The sequence below is a fragment of the Mytilus galloprovincialis genome, chromosome 8 (genome assembly GCF_965363235.1).
Source record: "Mytilus galloprovincialis chromosome 8, xbMytGall1.hap1.1, whole genome shotgun sequence".
Taxonomy (NCBI): domain Eukaryota; kingdom Metazoa; phylum Mollusca; class Bivalvia; order Mytilida; family Mytilidae; genus Mytilus; species Mytilus galloprovincialis.
Window position 1 is genome coordinate 37,542,673 of NC_134845.1, and position 27,331 is coordinate 37,570,003.

Consider the following 27,331-nt stretch of genomic DNA (forward strand, 5'->3'; position numbering starts at 1 on the left):
ACTTGGAAAACTTGAGCAGGGGCATTTGCATCCTCATACACATTCTTTATGTTTTTAGCATTTATTGTTTTTGTTCTTTTTATGTTTTACCTTTAACATTTATGTATTTAGTTGCTGTACCCTTTGAACATTTTTTGTAATTTATATCTTTTTCTTACAGCTATGAACCAAGATCCACTTCTTCACCAGTTGCACAGTTTATTGGAGTAGAATGCTTCTCAGAAAACATAAAAAAGTTTAGTTATAGTGAGTATTGGTATTGATTTGATATTTGTTATATAGTTTATTTCCTATCGAAGGTTGGTGGTTTTCTATGGGTACTCTGGTTTCCTCCACCAATAAAAATTGACCACCACAAAATAGCCTAATGCTGTGCTTAAAAGTGGCGTTAAAACATCAAAAATCAAATCAAATGCTACATAGTTTACAGTATGACAAGTTATTGATTGAGCTAGAATTTTTTTTGAATTCAATAAATTTTTAACTGGTAGAGGACTATGTATTGACATGCAATGCTCACAGAATGTTTGTTTTATTGCACTTCAATCAAAGTCACTGACCAACACCAAAAATCACTAACCCCAAAAAAATTGATTTCTAGTGTTGGATATTTATACTGCTTTTATAATTTATTGTCTTGTGCTGTTTTGTGAACTATGGCTATAATGTTGATATAAAAAAAAATGCAAGTATTTTATGTCAAGGTTTAGCAATCAAGACAGAATCATGTGGAGCATGTGAAAAATAAGTGGTGTAATTCAGCAATGTTTATTATATTGATTATTTATAGTTTCCCTGTGATCTCATTTCTTAAGTAAACTTTCTAACAACAGTTGTCAAGTTATTTTGAGTTTATAGTTTTTACCACAATTTCACAGTTCACTGAACATAGAAAATAATAGTGCAATTGGACTATCCATGTACTATGGACATATTCTTGTTTTTTTATGCCCCATTTATGGGCATTATGTTTTCTGGTGTGTGCGGCCGTTTGTCCGTCCATCTGTTGGACCGTTGGTCCGTCGGTTGTACCGTTTGTCTGTCACGCTTCAGGTTAAAGGTTTTGGTCCAGGTAGTTTTTAATGAAGTTGAAGTGCTATCAACTTGAAACTTAGTACACATCTTTCTTATGATATGAACTTTCTAATTTTAATGCAAAATCATAGTTTTTATGCCCCACCTACGATAGTAGAGGGGCATTATGTTTTCTGGTCTGTGGCTCTGTTCGTTCGTTCGTCCGTTCGTCTGTGCGTCCATTCAGGTTAAAGTTTTTGGTCAAGGTAGTTTTTGATGAAGCTGAAGTCCAATCAACTTGAAACTTATTACACTTGTGGCTTATGATATGATCTTTCTAATTTTAAAGCCAAATTAGACTTTTGACCCCAATTTCACGGTCCACTGAACATAGAAAATGAAAGTGGGAGTTTCAGGTTAAAGTTTTTTGGTCAAGGTAGTTTTTGATGAAATTGAAGTCCAATCAACTTTAAACTTAGTACATATGTTCCCTATAGTATAATCTTTCTAATTTTAATGCCAAATTAGATTATTACCCAATTTCACGGTCCATGGAACATGGAAAAGGATAGTGCGAGTGGGGCATCCGTGTACTTTGGACACATTCTTGTTATCCCAATTTCACAGTCCACTGAACATAGAAAATACTATGGATACATTCTTGTGGTTTTTTTTTAAAGTTTGATAAAGGATCATACTAATTTAAATATTTTATTTCAGAAATAATTCATGAAGGTAAAAGTAGGTTTATTGGTATAGGAGTTGCTCCCAGGGATTATGCTCCCAACAGAATGCCAGGATGGAACCCAACCTCATACGGATACCATGCTGATGATGGAGGGTAAACATTTATTGTATGGGTGTCAATCAAAAGAGGGGCAAATATACCAGAGGAACAGTCAAACTCATGAATCGAAAATAAACTGACAACGCCATGGCTGAACATGAAAAAGACAAACAGACAAATAAAAGTACACATGACACAACATAGAAAACTAAAGAATAAGCAACACGACCCCACCAAAAAATAGGGTTGATCTCAGGTGCTTCGGAAGGGTAAGCAGATCCTGCTCCACTCCACATGTGGCACCCGTCGTGTTGCTTATGTTATCACAAACCCTGTAAATAGTCTTAATTCGGTAGGTCATATTCATGAAAAGGGAAGGGGATTGTAGTTACAACATAAGAAACAAAACAGATATCATCTGTGAAACGGTTATTCTATAACGATCTATAACGTTCAACCAACTCGTGATGGCGTCCATAAAATTTACGAGGGAATTAGTTTCCTTGAAAGGACAAGATATAGGTCATAATTAATGCATTTGATGCCACCTGATTTAAACTAAATGATTTTAAACCTCTACTCCCTAAATGGATGGCATACTGCAATCCCTTTGTCAGTTTATCCCTTTGTACATATGACTGTATGTTAATTAAAGTAGCATTTATCTGGTCTCACCATTCTTCAGTTTATCCTTTCATTCCTTGAATTCATCCATAAATTTTCATTACACTTTTCGCACGTATGTCATAGTAAAAATATTGATTCCTATATTATTGCAGAAGCCAAAAAAAAATTTGGCCTTTGTTAGTCTTGTAGGATTTTTAATTTTAGTTCATTAATATATATTTTCGAGTTTAGTATGACGTCCATTATCACTGAACTAGTAAACATTTTTGTTTATTGGGCCAGTTGAAACACATCACCGGTGAGGGATTTTCTCGCTGTGTTGAAGACCCATTGGTGGCCTTCAGCTGTTTTCTACTCTTTGGACCTTTAAAGTTTCTATGTCCTTCTTCAGTTCTTCATTCTCAATTCTCAGTCTGTCCTCTTCAGGTTTACTGATACTGATGGCTTTAAAAAAAAGAACATTTAATATTGTGATATTTTGGAGAAAGCAGTATGACTTTCTTAACTAAAGTGTATTTCTATCCCTGAACTAGAACACATTTTTGTTTAGAGGCCAGCTGAAGCACACCTCCAGGTGAAGGATTTTCTTGCTGTGTGAAAGACCTCACCTGTATGGTTGGATTGTTGTCTCTTTGACACTTTCCCCATTTCCATTCTCAACTTTGATATGTTAACTTTTGTTATATATGGAATGGTAGATTATGGAATACCCCAAGATTTATAATATGAAATCTTAAATTGCTTTTTTACAGAATCTATACAGGGAAAAGTTCCTCCAATACAAAATTTGCCAGGTGTTACAAAGGTGACATAATGTCTGTGTATTGTGATACTGAATCCAAAGATATCAAATTTTACAAGAATGATAAAATGGTAACTTTAATTTTCTGCATACTTGTTAGAACAAGCGCAACACTTTTCTTTTTTAGTATGTGTTGCATTGAATATTTTGCATGAACAATTTTCTTTTCTGAAACAATACAACCTGATATGATGATTTATGGAAGGATCCTAAAGACACTTTAAGTATTTAGATTCAAAGTTAAGCCTATTTCTGATAGCAATTGAAATATTTTCTTTTCTAGATTTAGGTTTATAAGTAATACTGTGAAAAACTAAATTTTCCTAGATTAATAGGAAAGTATACTTTAATTTGTCGGATACTTGATTATGTGGTTTGGCCAAGGTCGACTTACAACTGTATAGTTTTTTGGTGTTTTTTTTTTTCTAACACTTAAATTTGCTGATGTGTATACCCATCAATGCCACACAAATTGGTTACTCACAAAAATAATTAATCCACTGTACCTGGAATTTCAATAATACAAATCTCTTAAATATGATGCTGTCAAATTTCACAACTTGACCTTTCAGTTTAATTATTTTAGACTAAAGTTTGTGAACCTAATTCACAGGATTTGATCTCCCTATTGTATTTCATGAGATCCTTAATGCCAATTTATCAGAAATAGAACAATTAAAGGATTTAATTTTAATTACAAGTCAATATTTATACCCCCGCTTTGAAGAAAAACCTCTGTCTGTCTGTCCGTCAGTCCGTCAGTCCGTCCGTCCCATGAATATTTTCGTCGCATTTATCTCAGGAACTACTTGACAAGGATTTCTAAAATTTGGTTTCAGGGTTTATATAAGTCAGTTATACCGTGTGATGCGTTTTCAGATTCATCACTCGACAACTTCCTGTTTACCGAACACTTGTATCATTTTACACATAATAGCCAAGTTGAAAATTTTCGTCGCATTTTTCTCAGGAACTACTTGACAAGGAATTCTGAAATTTGGTTTAAGGGTTTATATAAGTCAGTTATACCGTGTAATGCATTTTCAGATTCATCACACGACAACTTCCTGTTTACTGAACACTTGTATCATTTTACACATAATAACCAAGTTGAAAATTTCGCATTTTTCTCAGGAACTACTTGACAAGGAATTCTGAAATTTGGTTTCAGGGTTTATATAAGTCAGTTATACCGTGTGATGCGTTTTCAGATTCATCACTCGACAACTGCCTGTTTACCGAAATATTTCGGCCGGGGTATCATCAGTGAGCAGTAGCTCACAGTTTTACTTGTTATTTTTTAAGAAACTGTCAGTGGTTATCATAAAAGTTATCAGTTCCAGAAATTAGATATTTTCAACTTAATATCTGTCAACTTATTTTCTATAGATTTACAAAGTACCAGAAGAAATGATCACTGTACCACCAAATGGATTTTACCCCATGGTGTCTCTCCATTCAGCTGGAGAATGTGTAAAGTTATTGGAGAAAGAACCGTGGACACTTCGATCCAATCGTGTAAGTGCCATAAAGTTTAACAGTGTTATGAGATCAAAATTCTGTTAAGAAAAGTTTTACCAAACAATTGAAAGGTTATGAAGCTCCTTTTCAAAATATTTATAGTAAAAAAATGTTGGGAAAAAGTTGGCTGACTGTTACCTTATATTTGCATTGGTATTATTTGGTTCTCAAATTAAAAGAAAAGAAATCAAAAGTCTGCTTAAAATTCGGTAAATTACCTTCAATGAGCTATTGAAGTTTTTGTCGAGCCTGCAAATTTTGTCGCAGAAAGCTTGACATAGGGATGGTGATCCAGCAGCTGCAGCGTTAGCTAACTTCTTAAAAGCTTTATATTTTAGAAGGTTGAAGACCTGGATGGTTCATACTTTGTATATGGATGCCTCATGTTACGAAGTTTATGTGAGTCACATGTCCAATGTTCTTCACTGATTTTCATCAGTGAACAAGGGTTAAGTTTTGGTGGTCAAGTCCATATCTCAGATACTATAAGCAATAAGTCAGGTGTCATCTGACCTTATAGTTAAGTTTTTATGTTTTGTTTGGTCTGTTTTTCTTATCCTGTATGCAATAGGTCTACTATATTTGGTGTATGGAATGATTGTAAGGTGTACATATCAACTGGCAGGTATCATCTGACCTTGACCTCATTTTCATGGTTCAGTGGTTATAGTTAAGTTTTTGCGTTTTGGTCTGTTTTTCTTATACTGTATGCAATAGGTCAAATATATTTTGTGTATAGAATGATTGTAAGGGGAACATGTCTAGCTGGCAGGTGTCACCTGACCTTGACCTCATTTTCATGGTTCAGTGGTCAAAGTTGAGTTTTTGAGTTATGGGCTTTTTTTTTAGTACTATATGTAATAGGTCTACTACATTTGGTGTATGGAAATATTTTATGATCTATATGTCAGTCGCGCAGGTTTTATTTGATCTTGACTTCTATTCACGGTTTATTGCTCAGTGTTAAGTTTTTGTGTTTTGGTCTGTTTTTCTTAAACTATAAGCAATAGGTTAACTTTATTTGTTGTATGGAGCTGTACATACCTGCCTGGCATGGTTCATCTGACCTTGACCTCATTTTCATGGTTCATTGGTCAATGTTTTTTTTTGGTAATGTTAAGTTTATGTGACAGTTATAATAAAGCTTTATATTTAGGACTATCAGCATAATATCAATGATAAGTTAAGAAGGTGAGACATTTCAGTGTATGCAATCTTGTATATGAAAAGAATAATGGTGAGATTTAAGTTGACCTGATTGGTTGCAGGCTTGGGGGACAACATTATACATGGTAGGGACGAGCCTATCAACGATGAGTCTGTAAGTTTCAATACCGCACCTGCCAGGCGCACTCCACTCTTATCTTGATTGACTAGGTTCAGTTTTCCTACCAAAGGTAGGTGGTTCTCTCCAGAAACTGCTGCTTCTCACCCAATAAAAGGGCTAAGAAATAGCACAACAGTGCTGAACGTGTTGTTAAACATTATTAATCTATGTAGAGTTTAAAAAAATGATTCTACATGTATTACATGTATCTCAAGTCAGCCTTTTTCTCAACAACTGTTTGTGACAGATGCTTCGTCAGACAAGTTTTAAAAACAGTTATATAGAAAGGCTTCATGCCTGACAAGTAAGGACATTAAACGCAAATTCTGATAATTATATCCGTGGTAAACAGATATTAATTTTAATACAAAACTTTTGTATTACAAGGTCTGAAGGAATAACTTTATGGAGGGGAAAAAATGGTTCTGAAATTCTGAAATTTCGATCAAGATGGATATTATTATACTTTTTTCACTGAATGTGATTAATACAAAGTATTCATTAAACTTCTCATTTACCTCAAATGTCCTTTGAGAAAGACACTATTGGCAAAATCAGTTTTTTTTTTATAAATTCTCTTGTCCTATTTCTATTTCAGACTTTCAGTAATTCATGGAAATGGAGCTACGACACATACAAGTATGGAAACATGTGGATAAGGTATAATGGATTTCTTAGACAAATTTATGTTTCATGCAGTTTATTATGTTGTCCAATCACATTATATATAATATATCAAAATTTATTTACTATGGGTAGTGTTCTATGGTTTTCCTTTAATTTTTTTTAATCACAGATACAAAATAAATGGTACTTGTATATATTTGTTTAGGGGCCAGCTGAAGGACGCCTCCGGGTGCGAGAATTTCTCGTTGCATTGAAGACCTGTTGGTGACCTTCTGCTGTTGTCTGCTCTATGGTTGGGTTGTTGTCTCTTTGGCACATTCCCCATTTCCATTCTCAATTTTATTGTCCTATCTAAAACAGATAGATTATAAACATGTTTATACTTGTATATATATATCTGTAGTTTTCATAGATTTCTTGATGTTTTTGAAGATATATGAAAAATAAAACTTGATTTTGAAACATTTTTTGGCCCAGCTTTGACAGACTTGAAAAAGAAAGACTTTTAAAAGCATGGAGTTTGGTAGCAGCAGCGTCAACAAAGTATTAGTTTGTGATTAGGTCAGTTTATGGAAAACCACTAGTTGGTGATTAGGTCAGTTTATGGAAAACCACTAGTTTGTGATTAGGTCAGTTTATGGAAAACCACTAGTTTGTGATTAGGTCAGTTTATGGAAAACCACTAGTTTGTGATTAGGTCAGTTTATAGAAAACCACTAGTTTGTGATTAGGTCAGTTTATAGAAAACCACTAGTTGGTGATTAGGTCAGTTTATAGAAAACCACTAGTTTGTGATTAGGTCAGTTTATAGAAAACCACTAGTTGAACAATAATGTCATTGATATTTAGTATCAAGTTATATAAGCATAGGCAAACCTCATTTCCTTGCAGATTATTTGGCCCCTCCCCTCAGCCATGGTATATTGACTTTGAAACTTTACTTAGTTTGCATGTGTTAGTCTGTGATTAGGTCAGTTTATGGAGAGCCACTAGTGGTATATTATTGGGTTTTGGTATGCAGTTATTTTAGCATTGGGACGTCTCTTTTCAGTGGACACCGCCCCCTCAGTCATGGTATATTAACTTTTGCTTAATTGACATATGGGACTGATACATTTATCTATTAGTCCCAGATTTACATGTTTATAAGTTTGTGATTATGTCAGTTGAAATGGAAACATTAAAGAAAGGTCGGTGATATTGGGTATGCAGTTGTATAAGCATTGGCATATCTAATTTTCACAGAGATTATATGGCTATTTCTCTCAGTCATGGTCTGTTGGCTTTGAGTATTTTGCATTGTTTAGATGTAAGGTTGTGATTAGATTAGTGTAAGAGATGAACCATAATTTTAGTCTAATTAATATTTGAGATATAGTTGATAAGCATTTGCAATTCTCATTTTCATTGATTATTATGGCCCTGCCCTATAATCATCATGATTGCATTATATAAAGTTTGAGTTTAGTTTAATTTAAAGGGAATCACTTATGAAAAGCCAAACATATCTTAGTGTCAGTAGTTTTGTTTCTTTTCTGTAGTCCAAGAAAGAATTTATTAATGACACCAAAAGACAAAACAGATTTTCTGACCGGATGGGTTATACTACATAATCCTACCAAAGGACTTATAGGATATCAGGTAATTAAAACTATTTCACAATCTAAAAGGGTAATTTCCTTATCATATTTCTCGACTTACACCTATAAATTGAAACTGATCGTTTGTGAGTGACCTTGAAAAAAAAATTGATATTTTTGTGCATAGGATAATAAAAACAGACACTAAGATTCAATATATCCGTTTTCTAGCATTTGTAAATTATGTCCTATATAATTTCAAACTCACCTAGTTTATAATATCAAATTTGACTTTTTCATCTTTGTGTTCTTCCTGTTTTTATGCCCCACCTCTAGTTGAATGGGACATAAAGTTTTACCCTTGTCAGTCTGTATGTGCATGCATCCCAAAATCAGTTTTTGTTTTGCCTTAACCAAATGTCATGAAACTTATTCACAACCAAACACAGGTCCAATTTAAATGTGGGTGGTCTCACTTTAACTGTTCTAGAGTTATATCCCTTTATAAATGTAAAAAATGCTAAATTTGCCTTTTACCTTAACCAAATGCAATGAAACTTATATACAATGCTTATTACAACCAATCACAGATTAATCATTTAATTTTGGCTGAAGTCACTTTCACTGTTCTAGAGTTATGTCCCTTTATAAATAGAAAACATTGTTATATTTGCTGTTTATGCACTCTTTACTGTAATTTACCAAATGTTATGAAACTCATACATAATGCTTATTACCACCAATTTCAGATCAAAATTTGCTCTCAACACTCTACTCTTGGAGTACTTGTAGAAACTACAGACATTGGATCACTTGGGCCAAATGAATCTCTTCCTTTACACATGAAAAGAAATAGTATGTATAACATGTAGTATTATTATGAGAAAGCTGGTCAAAATGTGTATTTGACCAATACTGATAAAATTGAGAATGGAAATGGGGATTGTGTCAAAGCGACAAAACCGACCAAAGAGTAAACAACAACCGAAGGCCACCAATGGGTCTTCAATGCAGCGAGAAACTCCTGCATCTGGAGGCCTGCTTCAGCTGGCCCCTCAACAAAAACGTTTACCAGTTCAGTGATGATGGATGTCATACTTAACTCTGAAATATACACAAGAAACTAAAATTAAAAATCAAACAAGATTAACAAAAGCGAGAGGCTCCTGACTTGGGAAAGGCGCAAAAATGATAATGTTCACTTAACCCTTTCATTTAATATTGGGCAATAACTCAATATATTTTTTATATCAATGTATTTTTCATATTTTTCTCAAATTAATAAGAAAAAGCTTTGATTAATTACAGAATAATATTATGTTTACACTGACTATAAGTGAAATTACCAGATTGCAATTTGTCTTCAATTGAGACTACTATTTCTTATAGTCAATACTATACACAACAGTATTCTTAAGGGACGACATCAAAAGTTCTATGTAGGATAAAAAACTTAATTCACATAGTTTTTTCACTGACACCCCCACCCCCCTCTTAACTTAATTTGGGAAAAATTGATTTACCAATAGTGATACATGTAAAAATCGATTTTAGATATACAAAACTTGTAGAATTTTAACCCCCCACCCCCAAACTATTTGATTTAAGTTTTTTATCCTACATCGATCTTTTGATGTCAGCCCTAACATTATACTGACAGTCAATTTCAAAATTACAATTGCTGTAAATTCAGAAATTATTGCGTGCATTTATTATTGCAATTTTTTCATTTAAGACTAAAATGCGATTTAAATTTTTGAGATATTGAGAAAAATCCTTTTTAATTCATATAAAAAATTTCAAATGCAAGTTTAAATTATTGCGATTAATTACAACCCTGTCAAATATTTATAGCTTGCTGTTTGGGGTGAGCTAAGGCTCAGGGTTGAAGACCAATCTTTAAACTATAATGGTTTACTTTTACTTATTGTGACTTGGATAGAGAGTTTTCTCATTGGCACTCATACCACATCTTCTTATATCTACTAAGAGCTAGACACATTAGAACAGAACATTTCTGAATGCATATAAAAATAAAAAATATGCAAGGCTTCTTATATTATTCATGGACACAATGCATAATCTATATAATTGCCTTATCTTTTTTTTAGCTCCAGAAGATGAAGAAGTGGTGATTGAATGGATTGCAATAAATAAAATCAAAGAGTATGATACTGATGATATAAAACAACTATTTACTGAGGCTCACGAAAACAGAAAATATAGTCACAAGTATGTCCGTTATTGATTATAGTACTGGTGATATAAAACAATTATTTACTAAGGCTCATGAAAACAGAAAGTATAGTCACAAGTATGTCACTGCTATTAATAATTTACTGATCGATATGGCAAAAAAAATCCAGCTATTTCTTATTGTTGTTATTCTTTCGTTTGATGTGTTCAAGCTTGAAATTTTGCCACTAGATTAGGCACTTTCCATTTTGAATATTCCTCGAAGTTCAAATTATATTTGTCATTTTACTTATATGGTGCTTATGAAAACAAAAAATAATTGTCACAAGCAGGTTACTATTTATTATACTGCAATCAGCTATTTTACTATACAGATAAAGCTATACGTATAAACGTTAGCTTTATACGTCAATGACCTCAACTCACCTATAAGCCCCGCCTACTTACAACGTCACGTCACAACCATGACAACGTGTAGTAACAATGGTCAAACTTTTACGAATTTAAACTTGTTATGTCTACAAATTGGTAATTTATATACCTTGTTTATCAAATGTTATTAATTAAATTCATTTTCCCTTTCTAATTCCTTAAATTGTCAATGTCTTACCGCCTAGACTACGCTCATAGGGAAATACCCCAAAATGGTACCCCAAGGGGGAAATTCCAAACACTTTTTTTTAATAATATTTGTTTCATATTTTAATTATTTTTTTTATTTTTTTTATCGATTTCAGTATAAAAACAATATACGTATAGTGTCTTGAAATATGAAATTTATTTGTATTCGGCACAAAACAGGGGAAATGCTCGGTATAACCTCGCATTTCCCCCGTTTCTAAGCCTCATACAAATAAATTTCATATTTCAAGACACTATACATATATTGTCTAATTTTCCAACAACAAAATTTGATACCAAATAAAAATGTACATGTTTGTGTATAATTTCGTAAATCTAAGTACTAAGTGATTAGTGAATTGACATTTAAAGTTAAATATTATTTCAACATGTTGTAATTTGTTTTTGTATAGGTTAAAAGTGAAAAAAGACGGGAAAGCTTCCACGACAGAAACCTTACCAACATTTAATGAGACTGAAGACAATGTGAGTAGTTGTGTTAGAACCAACTAATTTTTATGAGTTATTTATTTTTGTGACATTCGCGTGTAGCTAAGTAATGAAAATTTAAATAGTCATGAATATGTAAAACTTGGATTTTCCTTATCTGGCTTCATCAAGTAAATAAGAAATTCGTGATATTAAATTGCTGTAAAGTAGGCAAGAGGTGAAATGTAGTATTCACAAAAATAAGTTGGTTAACAGTATATCCATTGCATTACTTGTGGAAATTATACTAATGTTAATAAAATAAGAAAAATTTCTGCCAGGGAACTGTTAAAACTGAGTAAAGTTCATTATTTATACAAGTTTTAATATAATTTGAATAGCTGTCTTACCTACTTTACCTTTATTTATAATGCCCCACTGACGTTTGTTTCCTTACGTTGTTTGTTCGTCCATCCATCTGTCCGCTTCAGATTAAAGTTCTTGGTAAAGGTAGTTTTTGATAAAGTTGAAGTCCAATCAACTTGAAATTTGGAACACTTGTTCCCTATCATATGATCTTCCTAATTTAAAGTCTGAAATTAGAGTTTTGGCCGCAATTTTAGGTCCACTGAACATATAATGTTAGTGCCCGCTTCACATAAAAATTTTGGTCAAAGTTGTTTTTGATGAAGTTGAAGTCCAATAAACTGGAAACTTAAAACACATGTTACGTAATATAGTATCTTTCAGATTAGAGTTTTGACCCAAATTTCACAGTCCACTGAACATTGAAAATTAAAGTGGGAGTGGGGCATCGGTGTACTTTGGACATATTCTTGGTACATTTTAAATGTGGTTAAGATATGAAATATATATTAGTGTAGGAAAATAGACAGTTAAAGAATCCAACTTTACAGAAGATTGTCATTCTAGTTGCAACACATTGAAAAAATATTACAAGTTAAATTTGTTCATTATGATAAAAATTAAATGAAACTATAATAGCATCAAACATGGGATAATTTGTTCACCTTACTTCTGTATTTATTTATTTAGGATGGGTATTGTTCACCTTACTTCTGTATTTATTTATTTAGGGTGGGTATTGCTCACCTTACTTCTGTATTTATTTAGGATGGGTATTGTTCACCTTACTTCTGTATTTATTTATTTAGGGTGGGTATTGCTCACCTTACTTCTGTATTTATTTAGGATGGGTATTGTTCACCTTACTTCTGTATTTATTTATTTATTGTGGGTATTGCTCACCTTACTTCTGTATTTATTTAGGATGGGTATTGTTCACCTTACTTCTGTATTTATTTATTTAGGATGGGTATTGTTCACCTTACTTCTGTATTTATTTATTTAGGGTGGGTATTGCTCACCTTATTTCTGTATTTATTTAGGATGGGTATTGTTCACCTTACTTCTGTATTTATTTATTTAGGATGGGTATTGTTCACCTTACTTCTGTATTTATTTAGGATGGGTATTGTTCACCTTACTTCTGTATTTATTTATTTAGGGTGGGTACTGCTCACCTTACTTATGTATTTATTTAGGATGGGTATTGTTCACCTTACTTCTGTATTTATTTAGGATGGGTATTGTTCACCTTACTTCTGTATTTATTTATTTAGGATGGGTATTGCTCACCTTACTTCTGTATTTATTTAGGATGGGTATTGTTCACCTTACTTCTGTATTTATTTAGGATGGGTATTTCTCACCTTACTTTTGTATTTATTTAGGATGGGTATTGCTCACCTTACTTCTGGATTTATTTAGGATGGGTATTGTTCACCTTACTTCTGTATTTATTTATTTAGGATGGGTATTGCTCACCTTACTTCTGTATTTATTTATTTAGGATGGGTATGGTATTGCTCACCTTACTTCTGTATTTATTTATTTAGGATGGGTATTGCTCACCTTACTTCTGTATTTATTTATTTAGGATGGGTATTGCTCACCTTACTTCTGTATTTATTTAGGATGGGTATTGTTCACCTTACTTCTGTATTTATTTAGGATGGGTATTGTTCACCTTACTTCTGTATTTATTTATTTAGGATGGGTATTGCTCACCTTACTTCTGTATTTATTTAGGATGGGTATTGCTCACCTTACTTCTGTATTTATTTAGGATGGGTATTGCTCACCTTACTTCTGTATTTATTTAGGATGGGTATTGTTCACCTTACTTCTGTATTTATTTATTTAGGATGGGTATTGTTCACCTTACTTCTGTATTTATTTAGGATGGGTATTGTTCACCTTACTTCTGTATTTATTTATTTAGGATGGGTATTGCTCACCTTACTTCTGTATTTATTTAAGATGGTTATTGTTCACCTTACTTCTGTATTTATTTATTTAGGATGGGTATTGTTCACCTTACTTCTGTTTTTATTTAGGATGGGTATTGTTCACCTTACTTCTGTTTTTATTTAGGATGGGTATTGTTCACCTTACTTCTGTATTTATTTAGGATGGGTATTGTTCACCTTACTTCTGTATTTATTTATTTAGGATGGGTATTGCTCACCTTACTTCTGTATTTATTTAGGATGGTTATTGTTCACCTTACTTCTGTATTTATTTATTTAGGATGGGTATTGTTCATCTTACTTCTGTTTTTATTTAGGATGGGTATTGTTCACCTTACTTCTGTTTTTATTTAGGATGGGTATTGTTCACCTTACTTCTGTATTTATTTAGGATGGGTATTGTTCACCTTACTTCTGTATTTATTTATTTAGGATGGGTATTGCTCACCTTACTTCTGTATTTATTTATTTAGGATGGGTATTGTTCACCTTACTTCTGTATTTATTTAGGATGGGTATTGTTCACCTTACTTACTATGTATTTATTTAGGATGGGTATTGTTCACCTTACTTCTGTATTTATTTATTTAGGATGGGTATTGCTCACCTTACTTCTGTATTTATTTATTTAGGATGGGTATGGTATTGCTCACCTTACTTCTGTATTTATTTATTTAGGATGGGTATTGCTCACCTTACTTCTGTATTTATTTATTTAGGATGGGTATTGCTCACCTTACTTCTGTATTTATTTAGGATGGGTATTGTTCACCTTACTTCTGTATTTATTTAGGATGGGTATTGTTCACCTTACTTCTGTATTTATTTATTTAGGATGGGTATTGCTCACCTTACTTCTGTATTTATTTAGGATGGGTATTGCTCACCTTACTTCTGTATTTATTTAGGATGGGTATTGCTCACCTTACTTCTGTATTTATTTAGGATGGGTATTGTTCACCTTACTTCTGTATTTATTTATTTAGGATGGGTATTGTTCACCTTACTTCTGTATTTATTTAGGATGGGTATTGTTCACCTTACTTCTGTATTTATTTATTTAGGATGGGTATTGCTCACCTTACTTCTGTATTTATTTAAGATGGTTATTGTTCACCTTACTTCTGTATTTATTTATTTAGGATGGGTATTGTTCACCTTACTTCTGTTTTTATTTAGGATGGGTATTGTTCACCTTACTTCTGTTTTTATTTAGGATGGGTATTGTTCACCTTACTTCTGTATTTATTTAGGATGGGTATTGTTCACCTTACTTCTGTATTTATTTATTTAGGATGGGTATTGCTCACCTTACTTCTGTATTTATTTAGGATGGTTATTGTTCACCTTACTTCTGTATTTATTTATTTAGGATGGGTATTGTTCATCTTACTTCTGTTTTTATTTAGGATGGGTATTGTTCACCTTACTTCTGTTTTTATTTAGGATGGGTATTGTTCACCTTACTTCTGTATTTATTTAGGATGGGTATTGTTCACCTTACTTCTGTATTTATTTATTTAGGATGGGTATTGCTCACCTTACTTCTGTATTTATTTATTTAGGATGGGTATTGTTCACCTTACTTCTGTATTTATTTAGGATGGGTATTGTTCACCTTACTTACTATGTATTTATTTAGGATGGGTATTGTTCACCTTACTTCTGTATTTATTTAGGATGGGTATTGTTCACCTTACTTCTGTATTTATTTAGGATGGGTATTGTTCACCTTACTTCTGTTTTTATTTAGGATGGGTATTGTTCACCTTACTTCTGTTTTTATTTAGGATGGGTATTGTTCACCTTACTTCTGTATTTATTTAGGATGGGTATTGTTCACCTTACTTCTGTATTTATTTATTTAGGATGGGTATTGCTCACCTTACTTCTGTATTAATTTAGGATGGGTATTGTTCACCTTACTTTTGTATTTATTTAGGATGGTTATTGTTCACCTTACTTCTGTATTTATTTAGGATGGGTATTGCTCACCTTACTTTTGTATTTATTTAGGATGGGTATTGTTCACCTTACTTCTGTATTTATATAGGATGGGTATTGTTCACCTTACTTCTGTATTTATTTAGGATGGGTATTGTTCACCTTACTTCTGTATTTATTTAGGATGGGTATAAACTTGATGTGATTAAGAATAATACACTAGTGAACTCATATGTGTTGAAAAAGGGAAGATACTGTATTGAGGTTGCAAAGATAGATGGTTTTGATGAGTATTTAATGAAGAGGCCAAAATGTCCAGTAAGTACAAGATAACTTGCATATTTTACCAATGACAACTGAAGGTGGTACCCAACACCTTGACTCATATTTTTTTGGCTCCCTTTTTTTATATAAAATTTTGACAAATGTTTCCTTTTAATTATTTGACAAAATATTTTTAAAAATTTCAAAAAAATGAACCAGCCACTTTATCAGAAAAAATTCATAGTTATATAGCAGTTTCAAAAACACTTATTTTGATCATTGAGAAGCTTAATATTTGCTTAACTTTACAATGTGGTTAAAATGTTTATCTGATTTTTACAGAGTTATCTCCCTACGTTAAGCAACCAACAATCAATCAATCATAGTTATCTCCCTGTAGTGTTAGGTACCACCTTAAAAATTCCATGTATTACTTTGTGTCATTTATATTTTTCAATTATATTATTCTTGCAAACGGTTTATATGATTAAGATTAATAATATGCTGAAAAGCCTGGAGGTACTGTTGGGTATGAACACTTTTTGAGATGTGGTTATTTGTCAATGAATATAAAGCATTTTCATGCAGGAAAATATAGAGTGCTGTCAATTTGACAGCCTCTTGTTTTGATTCTTTTTCCGTTGCTCAGAACCTTTGGTCTGATGACAAACTCAAAAGTTGATATTTAATGCAGACAATTTGTTGCTGATCCTGATCCTGATTATGTCTCCTATTATAATGTTGTATTTATGACAATGATATCAGATTTGAAAAACCCTCATTAATTGTAACCTGGTAACATTTGTATTATAGTCTCAATTTCTTTTATATCCATATAAGGTGATAATTTTTGGTAGATTTATATTTGATTTTTTGTTCTTTTAGTAGGACCTGTATATTTCTTGTTGATAATCACACATTTTACTTGTGCATTTCAGTCCTATATGTACCCACCAATATTGAAGAGAGGTTTGAAAGTTATTACTTGTGCTAAAGATGAGGAGTATGTATATATGATATAGTGCAAATAAAAAACAGTGAATACCTGTCCAACCTTATCTTGATTATAAACTGTAAACCCTTCTGAACCATACTTGCTCCAAAGACCCTGTATACTCACATAAATGCATAGGTGTAGCTGTACAAACTGAAACCCTGACTAAACTGCAAACCTGTCTTACTCAGACTGGGTTTAAAAGATATTGAGACCAACATAATGTATAAACTGAAGTCCTGACTGAATCAGACTTAATCCAAATTGTCTAAATATCCACATAAATTAGATATAAGAAGATGTGGTATGAGTGCCAATGAGACAACTCTCCATCCAAGTCACAATTTGTAAAAAGTAAAGTATGACCTTCAACGTTGAGCCATAACTTGTACCAAACAGCAAGCTACAAAGGGCCGAAAAATGACTAGTGTAAAACAATTCAAGCTGGAAAACAAACAGTCTATACGATATTAATGTATAAACCTAGCTGGTAAAAACTGAAACCCTGACTTACCTGAAATCTGTTTAAAGTCAGGCATGCTCCAAAGTATATTTATACCAACATCAGTATATATTAACCACATATCTAAACCTAACAAGTTTTCTGACAGGTTTCACTGTATAATATATTTGTACTGGAGGAGATTTAGCACATTTTTAGCTCACCTGGCCCACAGGGCCAAGTGAGCTTTTCTCATCACTCGGCGTCCAGCATCCGGTGTCTGTAAACTTTTACAAAAATCTTCTCCTCTGAAACTTATTGACCAAATTTGACCAAACTTGGCCACAATCATTATTATGGTATGTAGTTTAAAAATGTGTCCAGTGACCCGGCCAACCAACCAAGATTGCCGCCATGGCTACAAATAGAGCATAGGGGTAAAATGTAGATTTAGGCTTATAACTCTGAAATCAAAGCATTTAGAGCAAATCTGGCATTGGGGGGGGGGGAATTGTTTATTAAGACAAGATCTATCTGCCCTGAAATTTTCAGATAAATCTGACAACTGGTTGTTAGGTTGCTGCCTTGATGAATTGGTAATTTTGAGGAAATTTTGCTATTTTTGGTTATTATGTTGAACATTATTATAGATAGAGATAAACTGTAAACAGTAATAATGTTCAGCAAAGTAAGATCTACAATTAAGTCAACATGATCAAAATGGTCAGTTGACTCCTTAAGGAGATATTGTCCTTTATAGTAATTTTTTACCACTATTTTGTACATTTATGTAATCTTTTACAAAAATCTTCTCCTCTGAAACTGCTAGGCCAAAATTGACCAAACTTGGCCACAAACATCATTTGGGTATCTAGTTTTAAAAATGTGTACGGTGACCAAGCCAACCAACCAAGATGGCTGCAATGGCTAAAAATAGAACATATGGGGTATAATGTAGATTTTGGCTTATAACTCTGAAACCAAAGCATTTAGAGCAAATCTGACTGGGATAAATTGTTTATCAAGTTAAGATCTATATGGCTTCTAATTTTTAGATAAATCAGACAACCGGTTGTTGGATTACTGCCCCTGAATTGGTAATTTTAAGAAAATTTTTGGTTATTATCTTGAATAATATTATAGATAGAGATAAACTGTTAACAGCATTAATGTTCAGCAAAGTACGATTTACAAATAAGTCAGCATGACCAAAATGGTTAGTTGATCACGTTAGGAGTTATTGCCCTTTATAGTAGTTTTTTTTAACAATTTTCATAAATTTTGTAAATTTTTGTAAATTTTTACAACATATTTTCTCTGTAACTAATGGGGCAAGTTCATTATAGATAGAGATAATTGTAATTAGCAAGAATGATCAGTAAAGTAAGATCTACAAACACATCACATCACCAAAACACAATTTTGTCATGAATCCATCTGTGTCCTTTGTTTAATATGCACATAGACCAAGGTGAGCGACGCAGGCTCTTAAAAGCCTCTAGTTTTTAATGGAAGTCAAAGGAGCATTGTTTATTATTCTGAAATGGGTAGTTGATAGTTTCTTACGCCCAGATTTACAGGCAGGTTATCAAAATAACAAAAAAATACAAATTGGACTGCATGGGTTATAGAAAATTAGTAAATACCTATATGAATTTGGATGTGATGATTATATGTAGTGCATCACTGTTTTTAATAATTCTGTCCATTTGACCTGTCCAAAAAGATTTGTTTCAAATATCACATGTTTGTTTTTTTGTGTTTTCAAAGATCTGAGACCTTGAGATATGAAGAGAAAGTTATAAGTAGAGTACAAGAGGATGGAACAATAGAATATCTGTCGAGTAAAGATGACGATGAAGATGAGGACAGTTTGGGAGAACCTGAATGTAAGCTTCTTACAGACCAAGCTTATAAAGACTTATATAGTCTTAGAAGGGAGAAAAAGGAGGCTGGGAATATTGCTATGTATTCTGGTAAGAGCTAAAAAAAAAAAAATGAAAAAGAAGGATTTTAGGGTTTTTCTTTTTGCTAGTTGCTGAAACAGTATACATTTATTCCTTGATCAAAATAGCACTTGGTATAAACTATAGCAGTAATTAAGTATTCATCAATTATTTGCTTTTATTTCATCTGACTTTGGTTGTCAGATAAACTTTTTAAAAAATATTGTACTTTTAAACTACTTGGCCCATTGGAATCGAACTTTACCACAGTCATCCTAAAAATTTCTAAAAATAGAACATGTGGGTAAATTGCAAATATTATCTTCTTATTTTCTTGTTAACCATGATAGAAAGAAAATTCTGACATGGAAGGAAATGTTTGAATGCTGTTTCATTTGTTAAAATATATATGATGAAGTCATAAAATTGATGTGACATAAAAACAGAAAGGATGAGTCAAATACCTTTGAAAAATTTAATAATGATAGATAATATAGTTAAAAGAATAACTTTTTATTTAAAGAGTTATCTCTCTTATATCAGCTTTCCTTTTTCCTCCCCTTATTATATATGTTATGTTTTATAGGAGCTAAAGAACAACACCGTTTAGAGAAGACCTATGTACCAGCACCTCCTTTCCTGATAACTAAGGTATTACAATAATGATACTACTTTTATAACACATTAATTAGTTTTATTCACAAAAATGACTGTTCATTGAAAAGGTAAAAAAATATATATATCAAATTCTAAAATTCTAACAGGTTTTGGTGCAAGTGTCCAATGTTGATTTGAACCCCCCTAAACGACACGTTGGCAAATTTTCCATGGGGTTTGAAATAACATACGACACCGACAATTATATAATTGTTTAATGAATTATGTGAAAGGCCACTTTTGAAATTTGCGATTGGTTCACTGTAATTATTATAAAACAAATGAATTGATTGATAATTGAGTATCCATACTATTTTAGGGAAGTAGTTCTGCCTTAGACCTGGCTGACAATGAATGGAAAATAAAGGCCATATTTGCACACAGTTCTTGTTGTCAGGTGATTACACGTCCTTCTGTTCAGGAACAAATCATTACATTACATTCTAGACATTTACAAGAGTGGTCAAGTATTAGAAGCACTAACTTTGAGATGCCTTATTCTCTTGTGTACCTTCCTTCTGGCTTGGATGATGTGACCTTGAGATATCCTGTTGCCATGACAATGTTTGATGATGTTAATGTTCACAGACTTTGTTATATGCATGGTAAGTTTGGTACCGTAGAAACATTACCTTTTGTATTTGTGAAAAAAAAGTCACTGAACTAAGCAACAACAAGGCATTATCCAACTTATAAAGTATAAACTGCTATCAGGGCATACAACAGAGGAGGTAATAATGTCCTGCCCATCAATGCTATATGTCATAAAAGAAAAAAAACAGGAATAAGGAAATTCTGCACAGTATAGTGAGTCGCTATTAGCGACCAATTAGATAACCATTGACTTAAACATTGAAATAACATCACTCCGATTAGCATTTGCACATCATTTAGAAAATATGCTAATATTATACATCTGATAATACAGCCATGGTTGAATATTGACCGTTTTTAAAAAATACCAAAATGACTATAAAAATATAAAGTCCAAAATGTATACATATGATATTTAAAATATTTGAATATTTGCATTACAGAAGACAATGAACTAGGAATTAACAACATACAGCCTAAAGTTGCTTATCCTAAAGTCAAGATAGATTATAGCAATGATAATTTACAGTCTGTATATGTACATGGTAAGTAGAAGTTATCACCCATTATAAAGTCCTATTTATGTACATCATGAGAAGAAGTAATCACCCATTATACAGCCTTGTGTATGTACATGGTAAGTAGAAGTAATCACCCATTATAAAGCCTTGTGTATGTACAATGTAAGAAGAAGTAACCACCCATTATAGACCATTGTGTATGTACATGGTAAGTAGAAGTAATCACCCATTATAGAGCATTGTGTATGTACATGGTAAGTAGAAGTAATCACCCATTATAGACCATTGTGTATGTACATGGTAAGTAGAAGTAATCACCCATTATAGAGCATTGTGTATGTACATGGGAAGTAGAAGTAATCACCCATTATAAAGCCTTGTGTATGTACAATGTAAGTAGAAGTAATCACCCATTATAGACCATTGTGTATGTACATGGTAAGTAGAAGTAATCAGCCATTATAGAGCATTGTGTATGTATATGGGAAGTAGAAGTAATCACCCATTATAAAGCCTTGTGTATGTACAATGTAAGTAGAAGTAATCACCCATTATAAAGCCTTGTGTATGTACAATGTAAGTAGAAGTAATCACCCATTATAAAGCCTTGTGTATGTACAATGTAAGTAGAAGTAATCACCCAGTATAGAGCATTGTGTATGTACAATGTAAGTAGAAGTAATCACCCATTATAGAGCATTGTGTATGTACAATGTAAGTAGAAGTAATCACCCATTATAGAGCCTTGTGTATGTACAATGTAAGTAGAAGTAATCACCCATTATTGAGCATTGTGTATGTACAATGTAAGTAGAAGTAATCCCCAATTATAGAGCATTGTGTATGTACAATATTAGTAGAAGTAATCACCCATTATAGAGCAGTGTGTATGTACATGATAAGTAGAAGTAATCAACCATTATAAAGTCCTGTTTATGTTCATGGTAAGTAGAAGTAATTGCCTATTATAAAGCCCTGTTTATGTACATGGTTAGTTGAAGTAATCACTCATTATAAAGTCCTGTTTATGTTCATGGTAAGTAGAAGTAATTGCCTATTATAAAGCCGTTTATGTACATGGTTAGTTGAAGTAATCACCCATTATAAAGCCCTGTTTATGTACATGGTCAGTTGAAGTAATCACTCATTATAAAGCCTTTTTTATATACATGTGGAGTAGAAGTAATCACCCAATATAAAGCCCTATTTATGTATGTGGTTAGTAGAAGTAATCACCCAATACAAAAACTTTTGTATGTACATGGTAAGAAGAAGTTATAAGCCCTGTTTATGTATATGTCAAATATAAGTTATCACCCCATATAAAGCCCTGTTTATGTACATGGTAACAATAAAAATAGAATGAACCCATACTGACTAAGTGGTAAGCACTTGACTGGTTCTAGGTGTAACATATTTACTGAATAGAGTAATCATTGTAGATGGTACCAGACCAAATCTTTACCACTTAAACCAACCAAAGCAGACATCTATACATTTCATGGACTTGCCAGGTTTCCCTTTGAAGAAGGATATCCCTGTAGAATACAGTTATGGCAATCTATACCAGGCATGGAATTATATTGCACTTCTGACACACAAGGTATGCTAAGCTACTGTAATTTTTGATAGCAGTATTTATTTGCAACATTTTCTTAAATTGAATAATAAATTTTGCATTGTTGTCTGTTGTTAAAAAATAGCAATGTAAAATGCATGATCAAATTTCTTTTTAATCCAATTCCCGAAGGAATGGGGATATATGGCATGCAGGTGGGAGGCTGCCAAACACTGTTCGTTCATTAAGAAGAAAATGCTTTAATGAAATTTTTATCACATTTAAATAGGTTTTTGAATTAATATATGCAAATTGTTCTGAATTTTATTAATCCTATATTTGAATGACATGTGCAATTCTCCTTTCATGTTGTTATTTTTCATTTCATATCACAATTCACATTTTATATTGTTTACAGTTGCAAGTTCCGCCTCAGATGAAGATGTTGAATGAAAACAAGGGAAAATGGAGCAAGCAGCAAGTATGTCATTTGATTTATTCCAGCATAATTTTAGGAGGTTTTTCTATATACAGTGTAACCTGTCTTCAAACACACTGGGAAACCAGAAAAAAATGTCCCATTAAGCAGGGTGTCGGAATACTCAGTTTTTTTCTGCAAGTGTCAGTAAAAGCAGGATGTTTCAATACTTAGGTGTCGGATAAGACAGGTTACACTGTAAACTGAATTGGAATTTGAATAGATATTCACATGAAAAACATGTTAGAAATAGATATTTGATACTCAATGTTGTGCTAAAAGTCGAAGTGCAACCTGCCAAACATGCATCATTAATTGGTTTTGATACCATGAGACAGCAGCCAATCAACACAAATATCCAGACAATATCTAGTGATACAGTCTCCAACAAAAACCAGGGTTTATATGTCAAGATAATTATTGCCCTGAATCTTGAACAAGTTTAACAGAGCCTCTAAAATATGCCATCAAAATCATATTCTTAAAATCATTATTATCTGGGTAACAATTCTCATGGGTTCAGTGGTTATATGCTAACAACAAATTCATTTTTATTTTGTTTATGAAGTACTTTATTTTTTAAGGTTTATACACAGAATTTGTCAAAGTCACAAACTAAGGTATTCTCTAAAATAAGATTTCTGAAAATGATTTTTAATGATTATGAGTGAATCAACTGAAATAAAAAACAAGTTGCTTTCTTCAAAAAAAGAAAAGCAATACATGATTCTAAGACCGCTGACTGCCGGGTCACTAAAAGATTGTTGCTGAATTTGTGTTTGCTTTTGAATTAAAATAATTGACTGTGAATAGAAGAAACCAGTTGAAAGTATATTTACAGCTTATTTTTTAATAGTTATTTTAAAGCTCTACTATTTTATTTATTACTTGGGAATGTACATAATTTTTCTGATTATATTCATTTGGTAAATCATAATTTCTACTAACAGGTTGACTTATGCAAATTGCACAAACCTATTGCAATATAAATTTATGCACTCAGTTTGCTTTGTAATCTGGAATTCTGAATGCTTTTATTTTTATCTATCATATCTTTATATTTTGTTTCCTACATGAATGCCTTCATATTCTCAACTCGTATTTGAAGCTGACTTTACTCATGGTAGATGTTGTATTCGGTGAAACCTGTGGCATGCAATTGATTGGGACCCATAAAACATCTCAAATTTTAAGGATTTCCTGATTTTACTTAAATCAATTCAAATATCGTACGGGAAACCTTAGTTTTGCCGAATAATTTCTTAATTCAGAAGTTTATGAATACCTGTACACACTTTCAAAATAACGAATTTGTATAAAAAGGTATGTAGATGTAAAAAGATACCAGAATTAAAATAATGTACACCAGACACAAGTTATATCTACAAAAAAGCATCAGTGACGCTCGAATAAAAAAAGTTTAAAGGCTAAATACATTACAAAGTTAAGGAATCTATTCCTTAGGTAGACAATCCTTAGCTTTTCGAAAAGGTCAAAGTTTATAATAGGACAGTGACTCAAAAGAGAAACAACTCGAAGTCAGAATACCTTGAGTAATGATGACCGTGCTTGAAAGTCACATGTAAAGCTCATTCTGCCGTGTCCTGAATTTAGATAACAAAAACGAAAATAAGCTTTCACGAGTGTTATTGCATGCAAGTAGTATTATACATATATAAATAGTAAATAATAAGCATCTCACTGATACTCAGGAAAAGAATACGCATTTGCGTCATCACATATCTTAATCTATAGTTATCAAACGGCCATACATTAAATGTTTTGACTCCGGATTCATTGACATTTTATCCGGAATTCTTGAGAACGCATTTACCGATAGTGTGCTTTTGAAATGTGATCTATAATGTGAATAGATCAAGACGTGTAGGATAGTTGGTCAACACAATGAATACCATTTTCAAAACCGTGCCATAGTACAAATATGTAGATGCTTAAGGTTAAACTATTAAAACAAACTAACAAAAATTGAATTAAAACTTTATAATAAACTAACGTTCCTGTAAGTAATTTTTGTCAAATTCTTTTGAATATATATAATATCAATAAAGACAATATTAATCAAAACCAAGGAGTAAACAAAGACTCACAAAACTAAAGGACATTTACATCAACAGTTATAAATAATAATTAAGAAACAACACGAACTCCACTAGAAACTGGGAGTGAAATCAGGTGCTCCGGAAGGGTAAGCATTTCCTGCACCGTATACGGCACCCGTCGTGTTGTTTCTTTGTTCAGTTCGGTAATGATGGAAGGTTATTATGACTGAGGAAGAATATCAGATATGATTTTGGACACACTTTTGTCATAATGGCCAATCAGCTCATAATGGCGACCGGAAATTTCTTGAGTGATGATGACCTTAATTTAATTGATTCATAGCCCTGTCTTAAACACGAACGTCAAGTATTTACGGATGGACATTTTATTTATCGAATGAATCTATTTTTAAATTCTAACATTCTACTTTGTGAATATATTACTATACAAAATATAAGCAAAGACTTCTAATTCCATACTAAAACAGTATAAAATAATCAACATTATTGTTGTTATTAAATTTTGTTGTGATTATTGTAAATTATTTTTACGGTTATTGTGAGCTGCAAGGATTTAAAATCATGCTTTATGATTGAAAACACACAAGTATTTTTATTCACGACCGTTTTTAAATTTAAATATTTAATAAATTTATCTTACTTTCCGCTTTATGGATATATTACAATACAAAAAATAAATAACAATTACTCATAAAACTTAAATACTAAAATGGTATGAAATAATTAACGTAGATATATAATGATTATTGTTTATAAACATTTTTTTTGTAGGATGCAAGAATTTATTTAGATTTAATTTTTAGCTCACCTGGCCTAAAAGGCCATGTGAGCTTTTCTCATCACTTGGCGTCCGTCGTCGTCGTTGTCGTTAACAATTTTTCAAACATCTTCTCCTCTGAAACTACTGAATGGATTTGAATGAAACTTAAAATGATTGTTCCTTAGATTATCCTGCACGAAGTGTGTGCTTCGTTTTTTGATCCGTCAAAAAACATGGCCGCCGTTACTTAAAATAGAACATAGGGGTCAAATGCAGTTTTTGGCTTATATCTCAAAAAACGGAAGCATTTAGAGCAAATCTGACATGGGGTAAAAATGTTCATTAGGTCAAGATCTATCAGCCCAGAAATTTTCAGATGAATCAAACAAACCATTGTTGGGTTGCTGCCACTTAATTGGTAATTTTAAGGAAATTTTGCAGTTTTTGGTCATTATCTTGAATATTATTATAGATGAAGATAAACTGTAAACAGCAAAAATGATCAGCAAAGTAAAATCTACATATAGGTTAATATGACCAAAATTGTCAATTGACCCCTTAAGGGGTAAATGTCCTTTAATGACAATTTTTCACAATTTGTTCATCATATTTGCTAACTTTAAAAAATCTTCTCCTCTGAAACTACTGAATGGATTTGGATGAAACTTAGCATGATAGTTCCTTAGATTATCCTGCACAAAGTGTGTGCTTTGATTTTCGATCCGTCAAAAAACATGGCCGCCCTTACTTTAAATAGAACATAGGGGTCAAATGCAGTTTTTGGCTTATATCTCAAAAAGGAAAGCATTTAGAGCAAATCTGACATGGGGTAAAAATGTTCATTAGGTCAAGATCTATCAGCCCTGAAATTTTCAGATGAATCAAACAACCCATTGTTGGGTTGCTGTCACTTAATTGGTAATTTTAAGGAAATTTTGCAGTTTTTGGTCATTATCTTGAATATTATTATAGATAAAGATAAACTGTAAACAGCAAAAATGATCAGCAAAGTAAGATCTACAAATAAGTTAATATGACCAAAATTGTCAATTGACCCCTTAAGGGGTTATTGTCCTTTAATGACAATTTTTCACAATTTGTTCATCATATTTGCTAACTTTAAAAAATCTTCTCCTCTAAAACTACTCAACCAAATTCAACCAAACTTCATTTGAATGATCAGTAGGGTGTATAAAATAAAGTTTGTGTTTTATTTTCTATTTCGTCA

At 32.2% G+C, this 27,331-nt stretch overlaps 1 protein-coding gene across 1 annotated transcript in view; it reads left to right on the top strand.

Moving 5' to 3' along the window:
* The window catches only part of LOC143041854 (uncharacterized), a 130,160-nt gene that overhangs the window by 44,314 nt on the left and 58,515 nt on the right, over nucleotides 1-27,331 (top strand). Inside the window, exons 20-36 of the mRNA XM_076213958.1 lie at nucleotides 161-246; nucleotides 1,735-1,855; nucleotides 3,181-3,301; nucleotides 4,620-4,748; nucleotides 6,677-6,738; nucleotides 8,247-8,346; nucleotides 9,035-9,140; nucleotides 10,397-10,517; nucleotides 11,516-11,588; nucleotides 15,992-16,126; nucleotides 17,011-17,075; nucleotides 19,279-19,484; nucleotides 20,041-20,105; nucleotides 20,431-20,716; nucleotides 21,149-21,250; nucleotides 22,669-22,829; nucleotides 23,203-23,265. Coding sequence (XP_076070073.1) covers nucleotides 161-246; nucleotides 1,735-1,855; nucleotides 3,181-3,301; nucleotides 4,620-4,748; nucleotides 6,677-6,738; nucleotides 8,247-8,346; nucleotides 9,035-9,140; nucleotides 10,397-10,517; nucleotides 11,516-11,588; nucleotides 15,992-16,126; nucleotides 17,011-17,075; nucleotides 19,279-19,484; nucleotides 20,041-20,105; nucleotides 20,431-20,716; nucleotides 21,149-21,250; nucleotides 22,669-22,829; nucleotides 23,203-23,265 — 2,002 coding nt within the window. The remainder of the gene's footprint in view (nucleotides 1-160; nucleotides 247-1,734; nucleotides 1,856-3,180; nucleotides 3,302-4,619; nucleotides 4,749-6,676; nucleotides 6,739-8,246; nucleotides 8,347-9,034; nucleotides 9,141-10,396; nucleotides 10,518-11,515; nucleotides 11,589-15,991; nucleotides 16,127-17,010; nucleotides 17,076-19,278; nucleotides 19,485-20,040; nucleotides 20,106-20,430; nucleotides 20,717-21,148; nucleotides 21,251-22,668; nucleotides 22,830-23,202; nucleotides 23,266-27,331) is intronic.